At 41.3% G+C, this 24,276-nt stretch overlaps 1 protein-coding gene across 1 annotated transcript in view; it reads right to left on the bottom strand.

Moving 5' to 3' along the window:
• Positions 1-3,987: 3,987 nt before the first annotated feature.
• The window catches only part of SLC38A1 (solute carrier family 38 member 1), an 88,679-nt gene continuing 68,390 nt past the window's right edge, over positions 3,988-24,276 (bottom strand). Inside the window, exons 13-15 of the mRNA XM_032222173.1 lie at positions 5,902-6,043; positions 5,704-5,801; positions 3,988-4,750 (exon numbers count right to left, since the gene is read on the bottom strand). Coding sequence (XP_032078064.1) covers positions 4,673-4,750; positions 5,704-5,801; positions 5,902-6,043 — 318 coding nt within the window. The 3' untranslated portion in view covers positions 3,988-4,672. The remainder of the gene's footprint in view (positions 4,751-5,703; positions 5,802-5,901; positions 6,044-24,276) is intronic.

Below are 24,276 nucleotides of genomic sequence, written 5' to 3'. Positions count from 1 at the left end.
AAGACCCTCCCCCGGCATCTCGGCTGGTACTGTCCAAGTGGAATCCAGGTCCGTCCGAATCCGAGCGATTTTATCCGACAGAAACTGAACAAATTCCTCAGCTCTACCCTGTAATGGCTCGCCCGCATCCCTCCCTTTCAAGAGGGAGTGGGCTATCCTAAACAGGGCAGCTGGGTGAGATTCTGTGGATGCAATAAGAGCAAAAAAATGAGCACCCCTATCGCCACTAGATAAGTCCTAATAAAGGCTCTTAATTATGTTCGGTCGGATTCGGAGTTACTAGCCCTCCAGCGTCTCTTTAGGCGTCTCTTTTGGCGCTTCATCTCCCGGAGTTCCTCGGTAAACCAAGGGGCCCTCCTGGATCCACTGCCGCGGAGAGGCCGTAAAGGCGCAATCCGGTTTAGAGCCTCCACCGCCGCTGTATTCCAAGCAGCTACCAGGGACTCCGCCGGACTGTGGGCCAGGGAGTCAGGTATCTCACCAAGCATCATCTGAAATCCCATGGGGTCCATCAGGCGCCTGGGGCGGAACCACCTAATCAGTTCCCCCTCCCTACAGTGGGGGAGTGGTTTCCGAAAGTCAAGCCTCAATAGGAAGTGATCTGACCATGACAAGGGCAAGATCTCAATGCCCTTCAAATCTAGATCACGTCTCCACTGCTCCGAGAGAAACACAAGGTCGAACGTGTGACCCACTGTATGAAAACTCTCAGGGATTTCTGGAAAGGCCGGGGAGGCTCTAAATTAGGCCTGGAGTCTGCAGATTGCAAAGCCAGACAAGGCCTAGTGGACCTGGACGCCAGGTGGTGAAAGGGATCCCCAAGGGGACTCACAGATTGCTCCGATGAAAGAGGGGAGGCAGGGAGATACCTTCTCTGACTGACCCTTGAAGAGAGCTGGGAGAACGATGCTGAGACTCAGCCATCTGGGAAGACATGTGGGGAGAGTATGATCTGGATGGTGAGGGACTGATGCTATCTCGAATGCGCCTCCCAGCAGCTCTAGTGACTCTAACTCCAGTTTCTTGCTGCCTGCTGGAGCCCCCTTTCCTTGATGACTTGGAGGTGCTCTTCTAAGAGGGAGCCCGCCCTCTTAATGGAGTTAATGGAGCAATCTCCCGGGACATCCCCTCGCCTGGATTGCAATCACCTGGTGATCCAAGGGCAGCTGTTCCACTGCGCCTTGTGGTGTCGGCCATTTTGCACCACTCCCCGCTCACAAGTACTCACAGAAATAAGCATTGCCTCACCACCTCCACTCTCCTGGATCAATCAGCAGTCATTGGTTGGTTCTGCCCTGTGCGGTTCGGAGCTCCTTCGAACCAGCATGCCCTCTTACAGCAGCGCCGCCAATCCGCGGCTCGAATCCTCTGCCCCACTGACCAGCTGGAGGCCCTCCGCGGTGCTACGGTGGAGTGCTGGCCCATTGTGTCTGCAGGCACCAGAAGTGGCCTCACAGCTCTTGTGGCGAGCTGAGGCAGGAATGCCGATCCTTGTGCTCCGGCCATGTGTGTCATCACAAAATGGCTGCCATCAACAAAATGGCAACTGCCGACCACGCGGTCCAATGACTCCAAGCGAGCTCTGCCGAGCCACTCCTCCAGCAGCCTCTTTTCTACTCTAGCACGGCCTGGAGCCCTCCTGTGGTCACCCAGCAGTTTGGAGGCTCCTCAAACAGCAACAAAGCCCAGCTTGTGCACAAAAACTCACACACAGAAGGAGATGAAGGAAGAGGAGGTGGAAGGAATCAAGGATGGAAAAAAAATAAAATCTCAAGTCCAATTCGAAGAGCCAAGCAAATATAGTACTCATTCCAGCTGAGACTGAGATTAAACTGGGGCCATGCAGAGGAAATAGAGGGGAGTGGCCTCAACTTTAACCTCAGTCTCTGGGCAGATTGGATGTGAGAATAACCCATCAGTGACTCCTCCCACAGGCTACTTCAGAGAATGGAACAATGTCAGTATCCTGAGCTGGATGCCTGGGGGAAACTTCCTAGGGATTTATTTTTCTTCATAGTCTTAAACCTAATTCAGTCTTTTTTAGCTATGGTAGATCTTTCAACTAAACCTTCCTATACTAAATATATATCTGCTTCATTCATGTTTCAGGTAGCAATCATTACAATGGAAAGGATAGAAGACAGAAAGATTGATTAGCTTATTTCTTCCCAGCAATTTTTTGAGTTGGAAATAGCAATAGCATTAGACTTATATACCGCTTCACCAGTGATGGGATAAGACCAGTATGCCCCGGTACAGGTGTACCTGTGCCTGCTGGGAGCACCAGATACCGTTCCGGTACAGTGCTCTGGAGGTCCCACCCACCCGCCCGCTCCTCTTACCTCTATTTGAGCCAACTGGGGCATTTGCACATGTGCATAGGGCATATGGCACCTGCGCAATGCTCCGCCGAGCAGCTGGAGTGTTGCAGGTGGTGAGTACGCAGGCATGCGCTGCGAGCATTCACGTGGTGGATGCCCGGCCCCATTGCAGCGTACCGGTTGCAACAGGAGCCGGAACCCACCACTGCGCTTTACAGTGCTTTTACAGCCCTCTCTAAGCAGTTTAGAGTCAGCATATTGCCCTCAAGAATCTAGCTCCTCATTACCAATTTCCAAAGAATGGAAGGCTGATCAACCCTCAGCCGGTCAGCATTGATAATACATTCTTCTTTTGAAATTGCTTATTACATAACTGAAGGAATTAGCTGCCCCTAAGCTAGTTAATATTTAATTTGCACAATAGTTTGTCATCATCACACCATGATCTAGATGGGAACCTCCACTGTAACATGTTGTGAACTCTTTATTGCAAATGGTATGTAATTTGCCTTCCAACAAATCAGAACATTTGTAAATTCCCAAAATATTTATGATAATCACTAGGACATTTTATGTTAGGAACTTTTGTTCCATTTTAAGAAAAAAAAACCTGAATTCTGAGGACTCATATGTATGTAGTACAAACTCTGAAGTAGCTTGCTTTGTTGTATAATCCTCCAAAATGGCCTAATGCCTGGACAGGAAACCAAATTCCATTATCTTTTTGGCCCCAGCATTGTCCATGCAAAATAAACCTATTGCTCATCTACTTTCCAATATGACTGCGAAGAAAAGTGCTTTGTAGAAGTCATAAACAATAAGGCATTCTGAATTACTGTAGTATACATTCTTAAAAGCGACAAAAACCACAAAAAGAGTATCAGGATCATCACTGTTCCAGGGCCTGAACCAGCTATACACATATGGTCTAGAAATGCCCATAATGAAAGGATAAATATCATAATAAAAAGGATTATAAGCTTCTATGTACTTGATAGCAAGCTCTGAAAAAACTGCATACAACCCGAGAATGCATAAAGATTCCCAATATAAATGCCAGCATGTCCTGTATTCTTTCTTTTCATGAACTGCAGACCCTTGAGCTACAGACCACCTCTGTGCATCAGAGGTCAATAGACAGCATTCTAATTTGCATTCTTAGGCTGCATAGTGCCAGTAAAATATTTACCAACCAGTAAAGATGTCTATGATTATACCAGGTGCCAATTACAATGATGTCTTCATTGATATTAGAAGAAGTTTCTACTAAAGAACAAAGTTTTTCCTTTTTATTAATTATATGTTCTGGCAATACAATTGTCAGTATCTATTTTACTACATGATATTAAAATAGAATTTATAATGGATCAGTATGTTTTTTCACTGGCAACAGTTTTTTTGTTTTTATTGTTCTTGTAAGAGCAAAAGAAAGTTTGAAATTCTCCTAACCAGAAGATCACAACTTCATCAAATATATATATATATCTGCCTAGTATGCCTAGTATGCAATATAGCCCAGGTTCAAATCCCAGTAAGGGTATGGCTAGCTGATGAGAGCTAAATAGCTTGAAATAGATCTATACTAGTCTCCCTTTATTTATTTATCAGCACAAATAAAAAAAACATAAAAACATAAAAACACACACACACACACACACACACACACACACATATATATATATATATATATATTTACAAATGTAATTCTGGCGCCAAGAAATTTTATATCTCACACACATTACCTCTGGATCTGTTTCTTTTGATTTTGGTGTATTTTAATTCAAATAATATTGTAGAGGGACAGGGAGATCAGATGCAATTTCCTGGGAAACTATTTTGAAAATGGATACACATGCATACATATCTCCCACAAGGATAACTGAGCTTAAATAATTACTCTTTGTTTATTAATATCAAAAGACTCCATTGAGTCTATATGTGACCAAATACTAGTTATCTATCTAATTGTTAACCACATTACTGCACCAATGTGATCTCCTTTGATCAGGATAATAGCTAATGGATTTTAGCTGAAAATCAGAAGAAATATTCCTGTGCAATGTATGAAGCAGTAGAAGATATTTTTCAGGTATTTCATTACCATTTACTGCAACAGGAAGACCTATGACCAATGGGATCTGTGAAATTGTTTTGACCTCTGTAATAATACTGATGCAAAAATTACAAATTAACTATCTCCTGTGGAAAATATGCAGTGATGATTAATTCTTGTTTGTTTGTTTCATAGAGGATATTTCTGATGAGTAGGACATACTGGCAATATAGGTGCCGATGGTTTTTTGAACAGCAAGTGTTCTTCTTGGTATCTCACTAACCTTCAGTGGCATGTCTTAATGCACCCAATCATAGATGACAAGAGGAATGCTCACCATGGAAAATAAAATTCCTAATGCCAAAAAGAAGGAAGCCTAGAACCAAAATGAGATATTATTTACATTTATTTATATACATAGTGTGCTCCAACGTGAGTATCCAGGGTGTAGTTCTTAAAGATATTGAAAAGTTGCTATCACAAATATTGCATTGGAAGAAGGGGAAAATTATCAAAATGCATGAGTAATATCCTATTAATTATTCTTACTTTATTTAAAAGTAAACTATTTAGAAGTACATTCCTAGGTGTGGGATTCAAAGGGAGTATGTGGTGGCCAATTTGGGAAAAGCTGCACACTTCTATTATATAATGATTAGCCATTTGAGAATGGGCTTTAAATAGAAGAAGAAATATGTTTATGGGGAAAGCAAGGAAGCCAGCACACAACCAATCTCTAATTATGTCAACAATTCATGGATAATTCTCTTACAATTTAATTCAGAGGTGTGCAAAGTGTTTCTAATTTGCTTTATCTTGCATTCTAAATGGAGTCCTGTTTTGAGTTTAAAACAATTATTTTGCTTTTAAAATAGATGGTTTAAATATTTCTGAAATGGCTTTGAATTTATTTCAGAATATGTAATCTTAGCCTTGTCAGGCATCTCTGAGTTTTGTTCCTGCATTCCCAATATCCTTGGTTTCTGTTTCCTTGTATTGGGCAAAGGCTATCAAATGAGAAACCTGTTCTAAGTTTCTGTGATTAAGAGTCCTGTATGATTAGGTTCCCTTCTTTAAATCTTCGTTCTTATTCATAAGCAGTGCAAGCAATTTAATGCAGATCATTTTAAGGTACTGGTACATTCTTTTGCAAACAAGTATTTATCTTTGTTGCCTTCTGACGTGAATGCTGGCTCATTTAGCCGTTTGCATACTGGAAAGATCTAAGACCCTTCATTCTGGTGAAAAAGTACGTTCTACCTTTGTTACACTTGCACAGTACAGCTTTTAATCTTGTTTAATGAAGGATAATAAAGTATACTAACTTACCCAAATTCTCTGAATCAGTTTTGAACCATCTTGATGGGTGATTTTCAAATAGAGTGAAGATGGAAGAATAAAAATCAACATATTGGCAGATGTTGTTCCTATAACAATGAGAAACATTTTGGTGTTATGTAAACAATTTACAAGTCTAAGTCTCACAAAGGGAGGAAATCTTAATTAAATATATTTAGCATGCTGTACCTACAACTCCAAAAATATCCTCCATGGAAGGTATAAAAATAACCAGCAGGTTAATGATCATCAAAAGGACCAATGTAACCACAATATGTTGGCATAAATGAAATTTGTTTTTTCTAGCAAGCTCAAATATAGATGAACGAACCTATGGAAGAAAAAAAAAGATAAATCTGTTAGGCATAATGTTATATGGGACAGATATCTTTTTATTAATTCTCCTTTAGTATTATATTCTGTGTTCACTTAGAGGAATTAATATAAGATATTTGTGAATATCAGCATTTTCAATTCTATTGCTATTTATTTCAGCTATAGCTTTTTTATGCTATCACAATTTTTCTAATAAAACATTAAAATTTTGCTTCAAATTAAAAATTCAATTGCTTTTTGCCAAATTTAAAATACTTAATCTCTCATACCAAGCAGAATTTTCATCTGAAATTGTTAAAGAACGGAGAACAATGAACACTTATTTATATTATATATTTTCACTTTCTGATAAATATTTGAACTAATATCATAAGAGTGTATGATTGCCTTTGAGTTCTAATTATTCAGGAATTCAGAGGAGGCTTGACTTGATTACCTGGGGAATCCCATAGTTTTCTATAAAATACTGCAATAAGGGTGCTGTCTAGACTTGGATGATATGAACAGATTAGCTCTTATCTTTCCTGAATCCCAGTTCGTTTCTAGTCCCAACTCAAGGGATAGTTTGAATCTATAAAACTCTTCCATTTGTGGGACTTGAAGGAATCTTTTTCTGAATGTTCCCATTTGTGCCATGGCTAGCCTCAAAGGCCTGCTTGGGATGATTTCTTTTGCTAGGATGGGACAGAAAGTTACCCAGGAACAAGCCTTTACATTGGTTGACCACCCAAATTTGGAATGCCTTTCCCAACAAAGTATGGCTGATGTTTTTATTTGCTGTAACAGTGATATTATACTTTTTATTGTTGCTTGGAGTTCCTGTTATTGTTTTAATATTTACTTTTTATTTCATTCTGTATTTTATAAGATTCTTTTACATATGTTTCATGAATTGCTTTGATTATAAACATCTTCACAATTTTTTTAATATTGGAAGTGATATGGTTAGTCCTTGACATGACTACAATTAGCCCAAAATGTATGTTGTTAAGAGAGATGTTAACTGAGTTTTGCCCCATTTTATGACCTTTCTTGCCACAGTTGTTAAGGGAATCACTGCAGTTGTTAATAACATGGTTGTTAAGTGAATTTAGCTTCCCTATTGACTTTGCTTGTTAGGTCATAAATGTCTGATCACATGATCTGGGACAATGCAACTGTCATAAAAATGAACCAGTTGCCAAGCATCTGAATTTTGATTACGTGACCATGGGGATGCTGTAACCATTGTAAGTGGAAAAATGCTCATAAAACACTTTTTCAGTGCTGCTGTAACTTTGAATGGTCACAGAATTAATAGTTGTAAGTCGATTACAACCTGTACTTCCCAATTTTAATGTTTAAAATAAATGCATAGAAAGCTGATGTCGGGCGTGCCTCCTTCATTAACCAAGAAAGAAATCTCCCAACTCCATTGTTTGTGGAATGAAAAGTACTTTTACTGGTTATTAATAGATAGCAGCGAAGTAAAGCAAGGTCTGAGTCAGAAAAGCGTGAAATCATACATATAAAACATTTGCCCAGCCCCCTCCCTCCAACAACCACTGCCCAATCTATAACTCTCTTAGGTGTCATGTGGGAACCCTCATCAGGTTGGTATGCAGGATGGTTGGCCTTGACCAGGTCCAAACATCGGCCATCAGCATGTGCAGAAGATGGTGAGAACAAAACTCCCTTTTTGACTATCACTCCCGCACTATTTATTCCCATCCCAAATACCATGCCTCCCTCCCCGTTTCCATGGCAGCTGAAAGCAAGCAGCAAGCGAAGTAGAGGCTGACATCCAGCCCTCCTCCAGAAAAAGATATCATCCCTGCAGAGAGAGAGAGAAAAAAACCACAATACAAAATAACTATGTAAATATTTACATCTATCCTATCATCAAATCTTATCAGGATAATTGGTGCAGAAGTTCTTCAAATGTCTGGGAGCCCTGGAGAAAATGGGCTGACGTCAAGATAGCACAACGTGCGATCTTGGTGTTCCAAGATAGCAGTCGATATTTCTGCCACTGGATGATCCATTCGGAACTAAACCGTCCCACAGAGACGGTGGTTGAAAAAGGCACCTCCTGCTGATCACAGGGACATCACAAAGTCCCTGAAAAATCCAGGAATAGCCTTTTTTCCGGTGATAGAAACGCAGTTAATGAAGCTGCTGAAGTTGGGACAGCTCCGGAACAGGAAAAAAGTGAAAAGAGAAAGTGTGTCGAATTGGTGAGGAAATTTTATTATTAGAAAGACAGACTACCCCCCCCCAATAAGTTAAATGAAAATTGAAGATAGAAGACTGTAAGCACTGAAATTAATCTACATAAAATTAGTGTGTTATCCTGTTTCTAATTTTTTTTTTCATAGATGGAATTTTTGCAAAGGCTCTCTATTTTTTAAACTGAATTATTTTTTTCCTCTTCTTTTTTTCACTTTTGCTTACACCTATAGATTAAAAATTTCCTTCTTTTTTTATAATGCTTGATTGGATTGATTGTTTTTGATCTCCATTTAATGTTTTTTCTTTCGTTCTTAAGCTTGGAATATAAAGAAGATAATAAGAAGGATTATAAAGAAGGTTGTAACAACAGGCAGTTACACTGCCATTTAGAGGCTGGATACATTGTTTTTCTTCTCTCTCTGATCACTTGAGATTCAAGGTTCAGTTTGTTTACTGAGAGTGATAGTAGGAAGAGCACAAGTTGTTTATATAGGTGCTTTTTGGGAGTTCTATCACTAGCTATTGGAGGGAAGACAACATTTTGACTTGAAAGATAATAAACCTGTTTAAAGTTTATTAAAATAGCCTTGAATCCTATAATGGCAGTGCCTGCAAAATTGGAACAATGGCGTAGCAGGAAAAAGAAACTGTAACATTGCAAATGATTATGTTTGAAATTCAAAATCTATTAGTTGTCACAGAGAGAATTGAAAAGAGATTGGAGAATATGGAATACAAAACAGAAAAATGTGATGGAAAAACTGAGGATGTTTATCAAATGAAGAATGTGGAGGAAAGAGTTCAAAAAATGGAAGAAAAAAATGAGCAAAGAGATAAGAAATCTGTGGATACTGACAACAAAGTGAGTGTGGTTGGTAATGGCAAGAGCGGAATATGGAAAGGGGAGATAGATGGATTGGAACTCTATCCCAGATGTCAAAGCATAGAAGAAGAAAAGGGAGAACAATTGATGGAGATAAGGAGAAAAATCTTTACAGAAGCACTAGTGATAACCAAAGATAAGCTGATGGAAAGAGCAGATGCTGGGTTTCGAGCTTTTATGAGATACAAAAGGAACAACATGTTGTGAAGAGAGGTTCACACAAGATTTTTTAAGAAATTTACTAGAATATTAATGCTACAAATGGCAAGAGATATAAGACTACACTATTACTGGAAAGATACAGGTTGATGCAATGAAAATGTATAATAAAAACTATGCTAAATTTAGCTTACTAGTAGTATGTATAAAATGAAGTGACAATAGCTATAGTTAAATAATGATTAATAATGATAACAATATATATAGATATATTAGTTTGATTATATGAAATATTATATAAACAACACATGGAGAATATAAGAGAAAGTTTAAAAGCTTTATCTAGAATATGTTGTAAAGATGTATTGTGATTGGATGATTTTAGGATGATTTAATAGAATGTTATCATATAATCCTATTCTAGATTTTGAATATTATATATAAAAGGATGTAAAAACAATTATAGTCAAATTAAGGTTGAGATATAATAATCGTGATATACATGAATATGTGTGAATTTAAAATATGCCATTTGATATGAAAAGCAGGTGATGACTATGAAAGAGATGCATGGAAATACTGTAACCAACACACTTTCTACAATTTGTAACGGAAGATGGCTTTTTTATTTTTATGTTTGTTTGTCTTTGTTCAAAAATAAATAAAAATTGTTAAAAAAAAAAAGTCTGGGAGCCCTAACATGAGATTTGTCGACCCATTCAGCCTGGGAAGGGGGGAAATGTTTCCAGGACACCAAATACTGAATGCGACCTCTGTTTTCTGGAATCTAAGATTTCTTTAACTTCAAAATGTTGCTCTCCCTCAATTAGAAGAGGGACCGGAGGTGAAGTTTGAGGCAGACGAAAGGAAGAAATGTGCTCCGGTTTCAACAGGTTCACATGAAATACAGGATAAATTCTTCTAAGGTTCTTTAGCAGCTCCAATTTTACTGATACAGGATTTATGATTCTCACAATGGGGAATGGACCTACATACTTTGGGTCCAGCTTCTTCAATTTTTGGGTGGTTTGTAGGAACTTAGTGGACAAAAACACCCTATCCCCAACTTTGTAGTCTTTTGGCTTAGTTCTTTTCTTATCTGCCTGTTTTTTGTGAGTCTCGTGAGCCGCATCTAATGCTCTGCAGGTCATGGGCCAAAACTGCCGAAGTTGATCACTCCACTCAGATAAGGATAAAATTTGTGGTTTCTCTTGAGGCAATTCAGGAATCGGTACAAAGTCCTGACCAAACACAACTTTAAAAGGGGCCATGCCGGTACTGCTGTGAACAGAATTATTGTACGCCACCTCTGCATTGGTAACAGTTCAGCCCAATTATCCTGTTGATAATTGATAAAACATCTAACACTGAGTTAGTCCGTTCACAAACCCCATTAGTCTGAGGATGGTGGGCGGACCTTAGCCCTTGGATGGAGCCAATCAATTTCAGGAACTCTTTCCAAAAGAGGGAGGTGAATTGAACCCCCCTGTCTGAAATAATATGTTCAGGCACTCCATGTAACCTATATACATGTAAAATAAACAATTTAGCCAACGACTTCACTGACGGGACCTTGGAGCAAGGCACAAAATGAACCTGTTTGGAAAATAGATCGGTGATAACCCAAATAACGGTATATCCTAGACTTTCTGGTAACTCGACAATAAAGTCCATTGATATCTCCTTCCATGGGGCTCCAGGGTGGGTAACACTTTGGAGGAGACCTTGGGCTTCCCTGGTGGTCTTTTTGCAGCCGCACAGACGGGACAACTGGTTATGTAGGACTCAATGTCTTTTTTTAATGAAGGCCACCAAAATTGCTTCTTAACGAAATGCAAATTCTTTACAAATCCAAAATTGCCCGCCATTCTCGAATTGTGGGCCTGTTGAAGAGCAACAGGTTTCAGGTTAGCAGGAACATACAGTTTAGCTCCTACCCAAGCCAGTCCATCCTTCATGGTGCATTCATCAGAATGTTTCTTGAACCAGTCATCAGACTCAAGGCCCTCCTTGAGTTTGTTCATTAGGTTCATAGTCAAATCTAAGTCAACTGGGTTTTGGCTTCTAGTAATCATTGGGGCAGCCAGATTTTTAGCTGGGATGATTAGATGAACCATGCTCAGTCTAGAGCTGTTGTACTGGGGAAGCCTGGACAAGGCATCAGCCATAAAGTTCTTCCCCTCCGGGATGTACTTGAGGGTAAAGTTGAAACGGTTGAAGTGCTGTACCCAACACACTTGTTTAGGTGACAGCTTACATGGGGTCTTCAACGCTTCTATATTTTTATGATCAGTCCATACTTCAAAAGGGTGTTTTGCCCCCTCTAGGAAGTGTCGCCAGGTCATCAAAGCCCATCTGACAGCAAAAGCTTCCTTTTCCCATATGGCCCATCTCCTTTCTGTCTTTATAAGCTTACGTGAGGTGTAAGTGCACGGTTGCAATTTGCGCTCAACATCACTGGCATTGGTTTGTACCACAAATGGCGCATTCATATCAGGGTGTTTCAAAACCGGTTCTGCTGCAAAGAGTCGCTTTAATTTCTCGAAAGCGGCTTGACGCTCCATAGTCCAGTTCAAAGGCTTACCTGGCCTAGGTTTGGTTTCTCCTTTAGATTTTAGGAGATTTGTAATGGGCAGTGCAATGCTAGCGAACAAGGGAATAAATTGACCATAAAAATTTGCAAATTGCAAGTACAAGGAGGTGCTCAATTAGTAACAGCCTGGACTTTTGCCGGGTCCATCTCGATGCATTTGTGGGAAATATGGTCCCCTAGGTAATCGATCTTCTCCTGATGAAAATCACATTTAGACAATTTCGCATAAAGTTCAGCGGCCTGGAGTTTTTTGAGGACTGAGCGCACCAAAGTCACGTGTTCATCACATGTTTCCGTATAGATAAGGATGCTGTCGAGGTAGACTAACACGCCCTTGTACAGGTGCTCATGCAAAACTTCATTTATTAATTGCATGAAAACTGCTGGCGCCCCCTGCAGTCCAAACCGGAGTACTCTGAACTGGAAGCATCCCAAAGGGCAGTTGAAAGTTTTCCACTCATCCCCTTCTTTGATTCTGACTCTTAGTATGCCTCCCTTAGATCTAACTTCATGAAACTTTTCCCCTTGCCCAACTGTGCTAACATATCTGTTCTGACCCCACTTGTCGTACACCAAAGCACGCCGAGAGCAAAAATACTTCAAGGACTTTACAGACAGGCCCTTGGCAGCAAGACGTTGCCAGCAATCCAGCACAGTCCAGGCCTTGGCAGCAATCCAGCACAGACAAGACGGCCACAAAAGTTCTCCCACTTTAGTGAATACATTGACTCCTGCAAAAGGGCATGTGCACAATCATTCCTTTTATAGTCTTGAGAGGAGCCTAATTACCACCAGCTGAGTGCAATTATCTCCTGTAACTGCCTATTAGCTTTTCAGTGCCGGGCGTCCAGGAACAACTCCCTTGGCTCCTCCCCACTGCTCCAATGCATGACTTCAGGATCACACTCCCTTGTCTCCTCCCCACTGGTCCAAGGCTCAGGCGCCTCATGGTGGCCAAACAGCATCTTTGCGCCCTGCTAGGAGTCAGAACCCTGTCCAGGATCCTCCACATCCTCCAGAGCCAACTCATAGGGCCGCTCGCTGTCAAAGTCTGGTGGCAGTTCCAACGGCTCCTGCTGGGCCACAACACATATCCTTCATGAGTGGCAAGGGGTATACATTTTCTACGCAAATCCCATTTACATTTTTGTAATTAACGCATAAAATGAAAGGAGCCATCTTTCTTTTCTCTGAACTATACCGGTGCAGCCACCCATGGCCTAGCTTGTTGTATGAAACCCCTTTTAAAGTTTTTGTCAATAAACTTCCATAATTCTTCCATTTCACGTTGGGTCATCGAGTAAATCTGGGGCTTAGGGAACTTTTCCCCTGGGATGATCTCGATGTTGCAATCAGTAGTGCAGTTGGGGGGAGCAATTTGTCGGAAGCCTTTTCACTTCCTTCAGGTCCCAATATGTTTTGGGGGTTTTCTCTTCCCCTTCAATTTTTTCCTGCACTGCAGCCTCTAGGTTTGGTTCAGCCTTGGCTATGTGGGAGACCCCCCCCTTTCCCCTCCAGGGGTTTAGCAGAACGGATACGCAACCACCCTTTCCTCCAATTCATGTATGGGTTCCATTTTCGCAGCCAGGGTAATCCTAGTATGAGGGGCCAATCCATCCCTGGTGCAACAATTAAACTCAAAATCTCTTGGTGATCCCCCATCCACATTTTTATTGGTTTAGTTACAAAATGGGCAGCCCCCTCCCCCCCCAAGCCACAGACCCGTCCAACTGGCAAAAGGCAATGGGTACTTTCAAAGTCCTCAGTCTTAATCCCATTTTTTCCACCACTTAATTATGCAACGTGTGCATCCAGAGTCTAAGAGGGCCAGCATTTTCCCTTGGGCTCCAGTAGAGGGCACTTTAAGTTCTACTGGAATGGTCATGGGGCCCGATTGGGCACTTACCAAGTGGTCGTCATCAGAGTCAATTTCACTTTCCCCAGAAAGAAAGGAGGGCTCTTCCTCCCTTTGGTTGGGAGGGAAATTTTCAACAGGTTCCACCCCTTTCATGGTGGTGTCCTTTCGTTTCCCCGGTTGTTTGTCTGGCTTTCTCTCCCCAGCAGCAGTGGGTTTTGGGCCAATTTTTGAATGGCAGCTCGTTGCTTGGTGCCCCTCCTTCCCATAATGGAAACAAGCAGTAGACCAGGGCTTGCTTGCAGACCAATTCTTTCTTCCTTTCGGAGCTCCTCTGGAGGGGTGGGTAGGAGTGGAATTTTTACCTTTATCACTGTCTCCCCGGTATTTATTCCTGGCTAGGTCAATCTCCACATCTGCTGCCAGCTTGTACCAGCATTGCAGGTTGCGTGAGGCCCCTCTGTTAACACATTTCTGGTATATATCTTGGTTCAGGCCATCCATAAAACTGTCCATTAAAGCCTCCCCAAAGCCTCCCTGCATATGCATCGACAGCTCACGAAACTCTTGGATGTACTCAGCCACTGGACTTCTTCCCTGAGTAAGTTTTCATCTTGGCTCTCGCCTTACACTTGGCTAGCGGGTCATCAAAACACTTCCTCAGGGCGGCCATAAACACACTGTAATTCCTCAGCAGGGGGGAGTCATCAGCCGCCCTGAGTCTCCCGGGAATAGGGCAGCATACAAATTGAATAAATCCAATCATTACGCAAGGTGACCATCCAGTCTGCCACCTTATTCTCCAATGCCATAGTCACAGCACTCACCTTGCCTTCCTCGTTGCGGAAATCTTCTCCAAACTGTTGCATGAAATTCCAGACCTGGACCAGGAAAAATCCCAGTTTTTTTGAGTCACCTCTGAATTTCACACCAAGAGGAGGAACTTTTGCCATTCGGCATCTGCGGGGGGGCCCTTCCCCCCTTGGAGGGCTCGTGTGGCTGCTGCTGCCGCCAGAGCTCTCTCATCCTGATCAGCTCCGCTGTCTGCTCCCAGGCCCCCCCCCCAGGGTGAGACAAGTCCTCTGCACATCTCTCTTCTTAATCAGGAAAATCAGATTCCCTCTCAGCCTGGCTCTCATGAAAACGATGTTTCTCCCAAGCCTCTTGGAAGAATTTCATACCGTGGGACATCATGAGATCCTCTTCTTCGGCTTCCTGCCAGGCAGCTGTAAGTCGCCGACGTCGGCTGGTGGTAACTCCCGCAGGAATTTCCTCAGGATCATATCTCTGTCCCACTCCCAATGACCACCTAGGGCGAACGGATCTTTCCTCCAAATCCAGTTCCGCCATCCCCTCCATTTCCAAGAGACATGAGGATACGGCAGCCCCCATGTTGTCCTCCTGGTCACTGCCTGGGTTGGACATTTCTTTGGAGGTTTTATTTTTATTGCACTCCCCTCGGAAGGTGTTAGCTCCGGGATGAGCGTGAACTGAGACCTTGCTTATTGTCGGGCGTGCCTCCTTCATTAACCAAGAAAAAATCTCCCAACTCCATTGTTTATGGAATTAAAAGTACTTTTACTGGTTATGAATAGATAGCAGCGAAGTAAAGCAAGGTCTGAGTCAGAAAAGCACGAAATCATACATATCAAACATTTGCCCAGCCCCCTCCCTCCAACAACCCCCACCTCATTGCCCAAACAGCAACTCCCTTAGGTGTCATATGGGTTGCATCGTCAAGAACCATCATCAGGTTGGTATGCAGGACAGTTGGCCTTGACCAGGCCCAAACATTGGCCATCAGCATGGACAGAAGATGGTGAGAACAAAACTCCCTTTTTGACTATTAGCCCTGCCCCATTTATTCCCATCCCAAATACCATGCCCCACTCCCCGTTTCCATGGCAGCCAAAAGCAAGGAAGCAAGCGAAGCAGAGGCTGACATCTGGTTTGATCTTCTGCACTATATCAGGTTTTCTAAATCAGTCATACTGAAAACTACAGATAGTTCTGGAATTACGAATGTAATGGAGCCTGTTCATTCCATTTGTAAGCCGAGGATTCATGGGAGTGAATCTCGTACCTTGATCACACCCTGCTTTCGCCCATGAATTTGAAGCATGGCTTGTTAAGTGCACCTGAGGTATCTCGGGATGGGGAAGGCCGGGGGTGGGGGTGGGGCTAGTAATGAAACAGGCTACCTGCTTAAGACCACCCAAGGCCTCCCCAACTCACTGAAATACCTCATACTCCCTACAATTGCTTTCCCCTCCCACCCAACCTGCTGCGCCAGGTCACTTACTGTGGAAAGATCTAGCAAGCTGTGTCCTCTCCTGCCTCTCAGCCACATGGATCCCTTAGCAGCTCTGTTTTCCTGTGCGTAGGCCTTGTCTAGCATTTTGTCGGCCAAAACAGAGCTACCTCAGACCAGCCAAAGCCTCCCCCAACCCACAAATACCTCATTCTCCCTCCCCTTACGGCCCCAAAATTGTTTCCCCTCTCATCCAGCCACATCAGGTGACATACCTTATGAAGATCTGTCTCCTGTTTCTTTGCCTGCTTCCTCCTTTCTCCTCAGCAAAGGGCTTGATGAGGCCTCTGGTGACAAAAAAAGAGGCCCAGAGGGCTGCGCCGTCCTTCCAGTCCTTGTTTTTCATCATCAGAAGCCTTGTCAAATGGGCCTCCTTTCCCGTTCGCAAAGCACTTGAGGATTGCAGCCCTTTAGGCTTCAGCAACCCTTTTCAAAAAGCCTTTGCTGGTAGGAACAGAGCTTAGGAAGGACGCACCTGCTCCTCCCAAGCTCCGCTAGTGCCAACGAATCTTTTTGCAAAGGGCTGCCAAAACCTACAGGAATGCAATCTCTGGCAAGGAAATGGCAAACAGAAGGAAGGACTGAAGCCTTCCCTCCGTTTGCAAATATCCATGTCTCAATTCACAAAGTGGAGGCCTAATGCGAGATCACACAAGATCAGTAGTATGAGATCTCATGCCACTAATTTCGCATCATCTTGCAGTATGTTAGGCCTCTGTTCTCTGTGAATGTACTGAAAGCCTGAAGCAATGAAGCAAGCAAAGAAAGTGCGGTAGGAATATCTTCACAAGGTAAGCGTGTCTCCACAGGTGAGAGTGCTTGTGGTGTGGGTGGTGGTGGGAATAGGCAGAATGAATGTTGCAGAGCCTCTGTGGTCATTCAAAAAGGCAAACAAATGCTGTAGTGCTGCAACATTCATAATTTCAGGACTTTTTCATAAACGCTAGGGGGTGCTTATTGTGTTAACTTCGAATGTTCGCTAAGGAAACATACATAACTCTGGGTTTACCTGTAAATGGTGCTACTTTCCTACTTTTTAATGGAATAATTTTTAAAAAGTGAAAAGGTTATCAATTCCATCTCTCCCAATATGGACTCTCTGGAATTGTTTGAAACTATAACCTCTCAGAATTCCTAGCGTATTTGTAAGTCCTGGAAAATATAGTTCCAAGATATCCAGAAGGCCAATCCAGAAGAAAGTGTGGAAAAAAATCCCACTGTAAACAAAAACCAGTTTTTGGAGTTAAATGCAATGAAGTGTCTTACTGTCATGGACAATTATGGTAATCACGGGGTTGTTGCCCAGAACATTCAGAGGTAATTGAGGCACTTTATGAGCATCAAATCCAGAGAAACTACAAGTTTCATTACAGGTGGAATGATCTGGCTGAAGCAAGCAGTGTATGAATTTAGCAACCAGAGTGGGTTGGGATACTTTCTTTTTTTAAAAATTATTATACAGTTGTATCACAGCGGCCAGTTGTTTCACCGGATTTGGCATTGGTTACTAGTCAGGCCCCACCCAGGGGCCTAGGACGTCGTAACGTATTTTCATAATATGCGTGCAGATCCAAGCAGTGCGGCTTTTTGCAATTGACTAATGGTGATTTTGTCAATTTTTAACTGTTTTAAATGTAATTCCAGTGCTTTTGGTATAGCACCCAGTGTGCCAATTACCACTGGAATTATCACTGCTGGTTTGTGCCATAGTCGTTGAATTTCAATTTTTAGGCCCTGATATTTTGCGATTTTTTCATGTTCCTTCTCGGCGACCCTGTTATAACCTGGTATTGCGATGTCTATGATTGTGACCTTATTTTTCTCAACCAGTGTGATGTCTGGTGTATTATGCGCCAGTATTTTGTCTGTTTCTATACGGAAATCCCACAAGATCTTGACCATCTGATTTTCGATGACTTTTTCAGGCTGATGTTCCCACCAGTTTGTTGCTGTTTTAATATTATAATTTTTGCACAAATTCCAATGGATCATTTGTGCTACTGAATTGTGCCGCAATTTATAATCAGTCTGCGCGATTTTTTTACAGCAGCTGAGTATGTGATCAACAGTTTCATCAGCTTCTTTGCAAAGTCTGCATTTGGCATCATCAGAGGATTTTTCGATTTTGGCCTTAATGGCATTTGTGCGGATAGCTTGTTCTTGCGCAGCCAGGATTAGTGACTCTGTTTCTTTCTTTAATGTACCTGTTGTTAACCATAACCAAGTTTGTTCACTGTCCACTTTATCTTTTATTTTTTCCAGAAATTGGCCATGCAGTGCTTTGTTCTGCCAACTCTCCATTCTTGATTTTATCACATCTTTTCTGTATTCTTGTTTCGTCTGTTGGGCCTTCAGTAGATTTTTGTTCTTTACTTCAATTAATAGATGTTCTTGACTTTCTTTTAAATAATCAGCCAGTGCATGTTTTTCTTCTTCAACTGTTTGCTTCACTTGTAATAATCCTCTGCCACCTGATTTTCGTGGCAGGTATAGTCTATCAGTATCACCACGTGGATGTAAACTGTAGTGCATTGTCATTAGTTTTCTGGTTTTTCGGTCCAAAAGGTCCAAATCAGCTTGTGTCCACTTAACTATACCAGCTGTGTATCTTATAACTGGTATTGCCCAGGCATGAATCATCCAATATAAACAAAATCAGCAATTTCGATCAGACCAACGGCTTTTTTATCAAAGTCTTAATGTGAATGGTGACACCAAAAGTGAAAAACCAGGAAAACAGGCCACAGTTGAATTCTGGAAAGAATTGTGGGAAAATGCAAAGGACTACAACAAGGAAGCAAAGTGGATACATGACTTTGAGAAAAGCATTGGCAACAAACAAATGCAAGTATTAGAAATAACAACTGAGATGGTCAAAAATCGAGTTAAAAAGGTAAAGAATTGGACATCACCTGGAAAGGACCAATTACATGGTTTCTGGCTCAGATATCTGACCAGTTTACACGCAATATTGGCCAGGCAACTGAATGAAATTTTACAAAAGGGCCAAATTGATGAATGGTTGACAACTGGAAAAACATACTTGATTCAGAAAGATGCAACTAAAGGAACAACACCTGAAAACTACAGACCAATAACATGCTTGCCAACAACCTTCAAATTACTCACAGGCATTATTGCAGATAACATGATGGATTATTTGGAAACAAACAACATCTTGCCAATAGAGCAAAAAGGCAACAAAAGAAGGAGCAGGGGCACAAAAGAACAGCTTCTAATTGATAAAATGATATTAGAAAATTGTAAGAACAGAAAAACGAACTTGAATATGGTCTGGATTGATTACAAAAAGGCATTTGACTCACTCCCACATAGTTGGATCATAAAATGCTTAGAAACAACTGGCATTAGCAAAAATATTACATCCTTTACTGAAAAGGCGATGAAACAATGGAGAACTGAGTTGGCAGTAGGGAATGAGATCTACGGAATGGTTAATATCAAGCGAGGAATTTTCCAGGGTGATTCACTTTCACCTCTTCTCTTCATCATCGCAATGATCCCACTATCAGTAATCTTAAAAAAAATGAAATTAGGCTACCAAACAGTCAAAGAAGCTGAAAAAATTTCGCATTTACTATATATGGATGATTTGAAACTCTATGGAAAGTCAGAAACAGAAATCCAATCATTGACAAACACAGTCCGAGTATTCAGCACCGATATTTCAATGCAGTTTGGCATGGAAAAATGCACCACTGTATCCATAAAAAGGGGCAAAATCACTGCATGTGAGGGAATTGAAATGCCCAATCGCCAATTAATTAAATGCAAAGAAAATGAAGCCTACAAATACTTAGGCATTCTGCAGTTGGATAACATCAAGCATGGAGAAGTAAAAACTATTGTCAGGCGAGAGTACACCAACAGAGTTAGGAAAATTTTGAAATCTAAATTGAATGGTGGAAATACAATCAAGGCCATAAATACCTGGGCAATACCAGTTATAAGATACACAGCTGGTATAGTTAAGTGGACACAAGCTGATTTGGACCTTTTGGACCGAAAAACCAGGAAACTAATGACAATGCACTACAGTTTACACCCACGTGGTGATACAGATAGACTATACCTGCCACGAAAATCAGGTGGCAGAGGATTATTACAAGTGAAGCAAACAGTTGAAGAAGAAAAACATGCACTGGCTGATTATTTAAAAGAAAGTCAAGAACATCTATTAATTGAAGTAAAGAACAAAAATCTACTGAAGGCCCAACAGACGAAACAAGAATACAGAAAAGATGTGATAAAATCAAGAATGGAGAGTTGGCAGAACAAAGCACTGCATGGCCAATTTCTGGAAAAAATAAAAGATAAAGTGGACAGTGAACAAACTTGGTTATGGTTAACAACAGGTACATTAAAGAAAGAAACAGAGTCACTAATCCTGGCTGCGCAAGAACAAGCTATCCGCACAAATGCCATTAAGGCCAAAATCGAAAAATCCTCTGATGATGCCAAATGCAGACTTTGCAAAGAAGCTGATGAAACTGTTGATCACATACTCAGATCCTGTAAAAAAATCGCGCAGACTGATTATAAATTGCGGCACAATTCAGTAGCACAAATGATCCATTGGAATTTGTGCAAAAATTATAATATTAAAACAGCAACAAACTGGTGGGAACATCAGCCTGAAAAAGTCATCGAAAATCAGATGGTCAAGATCTTGTGGGATTTCCGTATAGAAACAGACAAAATACTGGCGCATAATACACCAGACATCACACTGGTTGAGAAAAATAAGGTCACAATCATAGACATCGCAATACCAGGTTATAACAGGGTCGCCGAGAAGGAACATGAAAAAATCGCAAAATATCAGGGCCTAAAAATTGAAATTCAACGACTATGGCACAAACCAGCAGTGATAATTCCAGTGGTAATTGGCACACTGGGTGCTATACCAAAAGCACTGGAATTACATTTAAAACAGTTAAAAATTGACAAAATCACCATCAGTCAAATGCAAAAAGCCGCACTGCTTGGATCTGCACGCATATTACGAAAATACGTTACGACGTCCTAGGCCCCTGGGTGGGGCCCGACTAGTAACCAATGCCAAATCCGGTGAAACAACTGGCCGCTGTGATACAATTGTTATAATAATAATTATTATTATTTAAACATATTTCTATTTCCATTTTCATAACATACAATCACATGTATACTATATATAGCCAGTATCATATAGTATTAAATAATGATTACATCAGTTCCTCTTGTCCTCAACGCCCCCAAAAGATTAACACCCATTATTACCTCTTCTACTCTCCATACACCTCTTTCTTCTACCTCTCTCTTACTTCCTATCTTCCCTCCATCTTCCTTTCCTACTCTGCTTCCCCTTCCTTTCTCTTTCTCTCTCTACATTCCACTCCTCCTTATCTTCATCCTCCTCATCTTCCCCCCTTACCCTCTCTCCTATCCCTCTCTTCCCACCTTTCTTCTCCCTTCTGCTTCCCACTCTTCCTCTCATTGGTGTATTTCCGCTTCCATACTACTCTACTTCCCCTTCCGTTCTCCTTCTCCTCTCTCCCCTTACCACTCCTCCTTATCCACCTCATCTTCCCCCCTTACCCTCTCTCCTGTCCCTCTCTTCCTATCTTTCTTCTCTCCTCTACTTCCCACTCTTCCTCTAATTCTCTTGGTGTGTTTCAGCATCTGAGCAAAATCCCTTTTGTGTTGATGGTATTTATAATTCCATTTCAATATACATAAAAAAGAAAAAATAGCAGTATACATGTACAATCATCCAACATCCCTCCTCCAACTTAGTAAACTCCACTCCCTCCCACCCTCCCCCAACCCCTTCCAACCTTCCCCCACCCTGACTTCCCAGAACCAATACAAGTTATAAATCTTTAACAAAAACAGTTTAAGATATACTTAAAGAAAAAGTAGAAAGTTAATAACATCTTTGAATTGAGCTTAGCTCCTCCTTGCTAGGCTAACTATAAACAATTTGTATCATTTCTGATCTTAATTATAAGCTATCTGAAATTTCCTAGACCCATATTTATTTTGAATATAGTCAATCCATTTTTCCCAGTCTCGTTTATATCTCTCATTTGAATTATCCTTGAGATATGCAACTATTTTAGCCATCTCTGCTAAGTTTGTGATATTCAATATCCATTCCTAGATAGTAAACAAATCTTCCTTCTTCCAGTATTGCGCCACCAACAATCTAGCTGCAGTTATCAAATGCAAAGTCAGTCATCTCTACTGCTGTACAGTCAGTGATTATACATATCAGAGAATAGGTGGGGGGGGGGGTTGAGAGAGCATTTTATGTAATCCATCATATTTTTGTCCAGAATACCTTAACCTTTTTATAAATCTACCATGTAATTAATATTAATGTTTTTTTCCCAACCCGTAGCAAGGTATTCCCCAGAGCATGACCTTTAAAGTTCTCATCCACCTCTTTATTATACAGCAAACAAGCAGCCATATATCAAATCAAATCCTTCAATACTGAGCACTCCATTTCCTGCTAAATTAATCCAGTCGCTTAACATTCCATATTAGAGATTTAGTTACCATCATTAGCCCCCTGAAACTTTTTAATAGCCATCTGAATCTCTTGAAATTTAACCTTTGGCCTAGCTCCTCCCACTGTTTCTGATGTAACACCTGTATGCTCCTGAACGGTGGCTTGTGTACGTTGCTTTCTTAATTCCTGTTCCATTCGTCTGGTAACCACGCGGTCTTGTCTTTGTTCTTTAGCTTCTTGTACCTCTGAAAGAACAAGTTGATCCCCCCTTGTTAAAACTTGAGTCGCTTGCTTTCTATCATATCCTTCTTGTTCTCTTTGTCTAGATCTAGAGGAAGAGGGTTGTCCACCCTTCAGTACGTTGGTGTAGAAATCTTGAGCTTTCCATACCGTATTGAGGCGATGTCTTTTTCCAAGATAGCTAAATGCGATGCCGGTTGGTGCGTCCCATCTAAACTGTATCTGGCGATTTTTGAGCTCTTCCACTAGAAAGGCATAGTCTTTCCTAGTTCTCAGCATTTTAGATGGTATCTCCTTCAAGATAGTCACTTCCCGACCCCGGATTTGAAGCTTATTTTTGTAGGATTCCTGTAATATCGTATTACTCACATCTCTAGTGGCGAAGTAGACCACTATATCTCTTGGTAATTGTTTTTGTTTTGCCAGCAAGGAATTAACGCGATAAACTTTTTCGATTTGCCAGTCAAGATTCCCTCCTGACCTTCCCGCCATCAGGTCGAAGGCTTCAGAGAGAGTCTGTTTCAGGTTCTCTTGTGTATTTTCAGGGAGCCCCCTTAGTTGGCATAACCAACTATTGAATTCAGAGCCGTCACCAAGTCCCCTCTAATCATTTGGTTACATGTCATAAGTTTTTCAGACATCTGTTTGTTAGAAGCAGCTATCTCTTCCTTAAGTTTTGTTTCCATCATAACAGCATGATTTTTTAACGATTAATTCCTTCTGCAGAATTTCCCTTGTCAGGGGGTCCCCCGCAGATGTAGAAGGGAGTGATGATTGTATTTTAGCAGAAGGCGCTGGTGAATTTCCGGCACTTTTCGATGCGGGGGGAGGAGGGGGGGAATTTTTGCTTAGAAGCCATCTCAAACTTAATCTTCTTTAGTCAGTTAAAAAGACCAGGCAGTCCAATTATACAGCAATTGCTATTTGTTTTGATAATAAATCTCTTCTTGATAGTAAATCACTTTTAGGCTTTGCAAAAGCTCTACCCGAGGCACGCCCCTCCTACACAGCTCGGCGCCATTTTTATAGAACTTTCAGCAAGTAATCAGCAGGAGTTCTTTACAATGGAGCTAAGGATTTATACCTACAATTAAGAAGTTCACAAGTATTGGTTCAGCTCGGCTTGAGGTCCATGATACTTTCTGTCTCTGGCACTTCCAGTCTTCTCTTTCAGGATGTTTTTCTGCCGTGTTGCTGCAATATTCATAATTTCAGGACTTGTTCGTAAACACTAAAGGGAGCTTATCACATAACTTTTAACATTTGCTAAGGGAACATTCATAACCCAGGGATTACCTGTACTATAATTTACATCACTTTTATACTGCTCATCAATGAGCAATATGCAGGAATGATGAAATTTATGCCCTAATACGGCCTGGATTCATGAAAGGCTGAACAATATCACTTAATAACAATGTTCCTGTTTTAATATTAAACCACTGACAAGGAGCAC

Source organism: Thamnophis elegans, chromosome 7, assembly GCF_009769535.1.
Source record: "Thamnophis elegans isolate rThaEle1 chromosome 7, rThaEle1.pri, whole genome shotgun sequence".
Lineage (NCBI taxonomy): Eukaryota > Metazoa > Chordata > Lepidosauria > Squamata > Colubridae > Thamnophis > Thamnophis elegans.
Note: the sequence above shows the minus strand (reverse complement) of the source record. Positions and strands in the feature narration are given on the sequence as shown.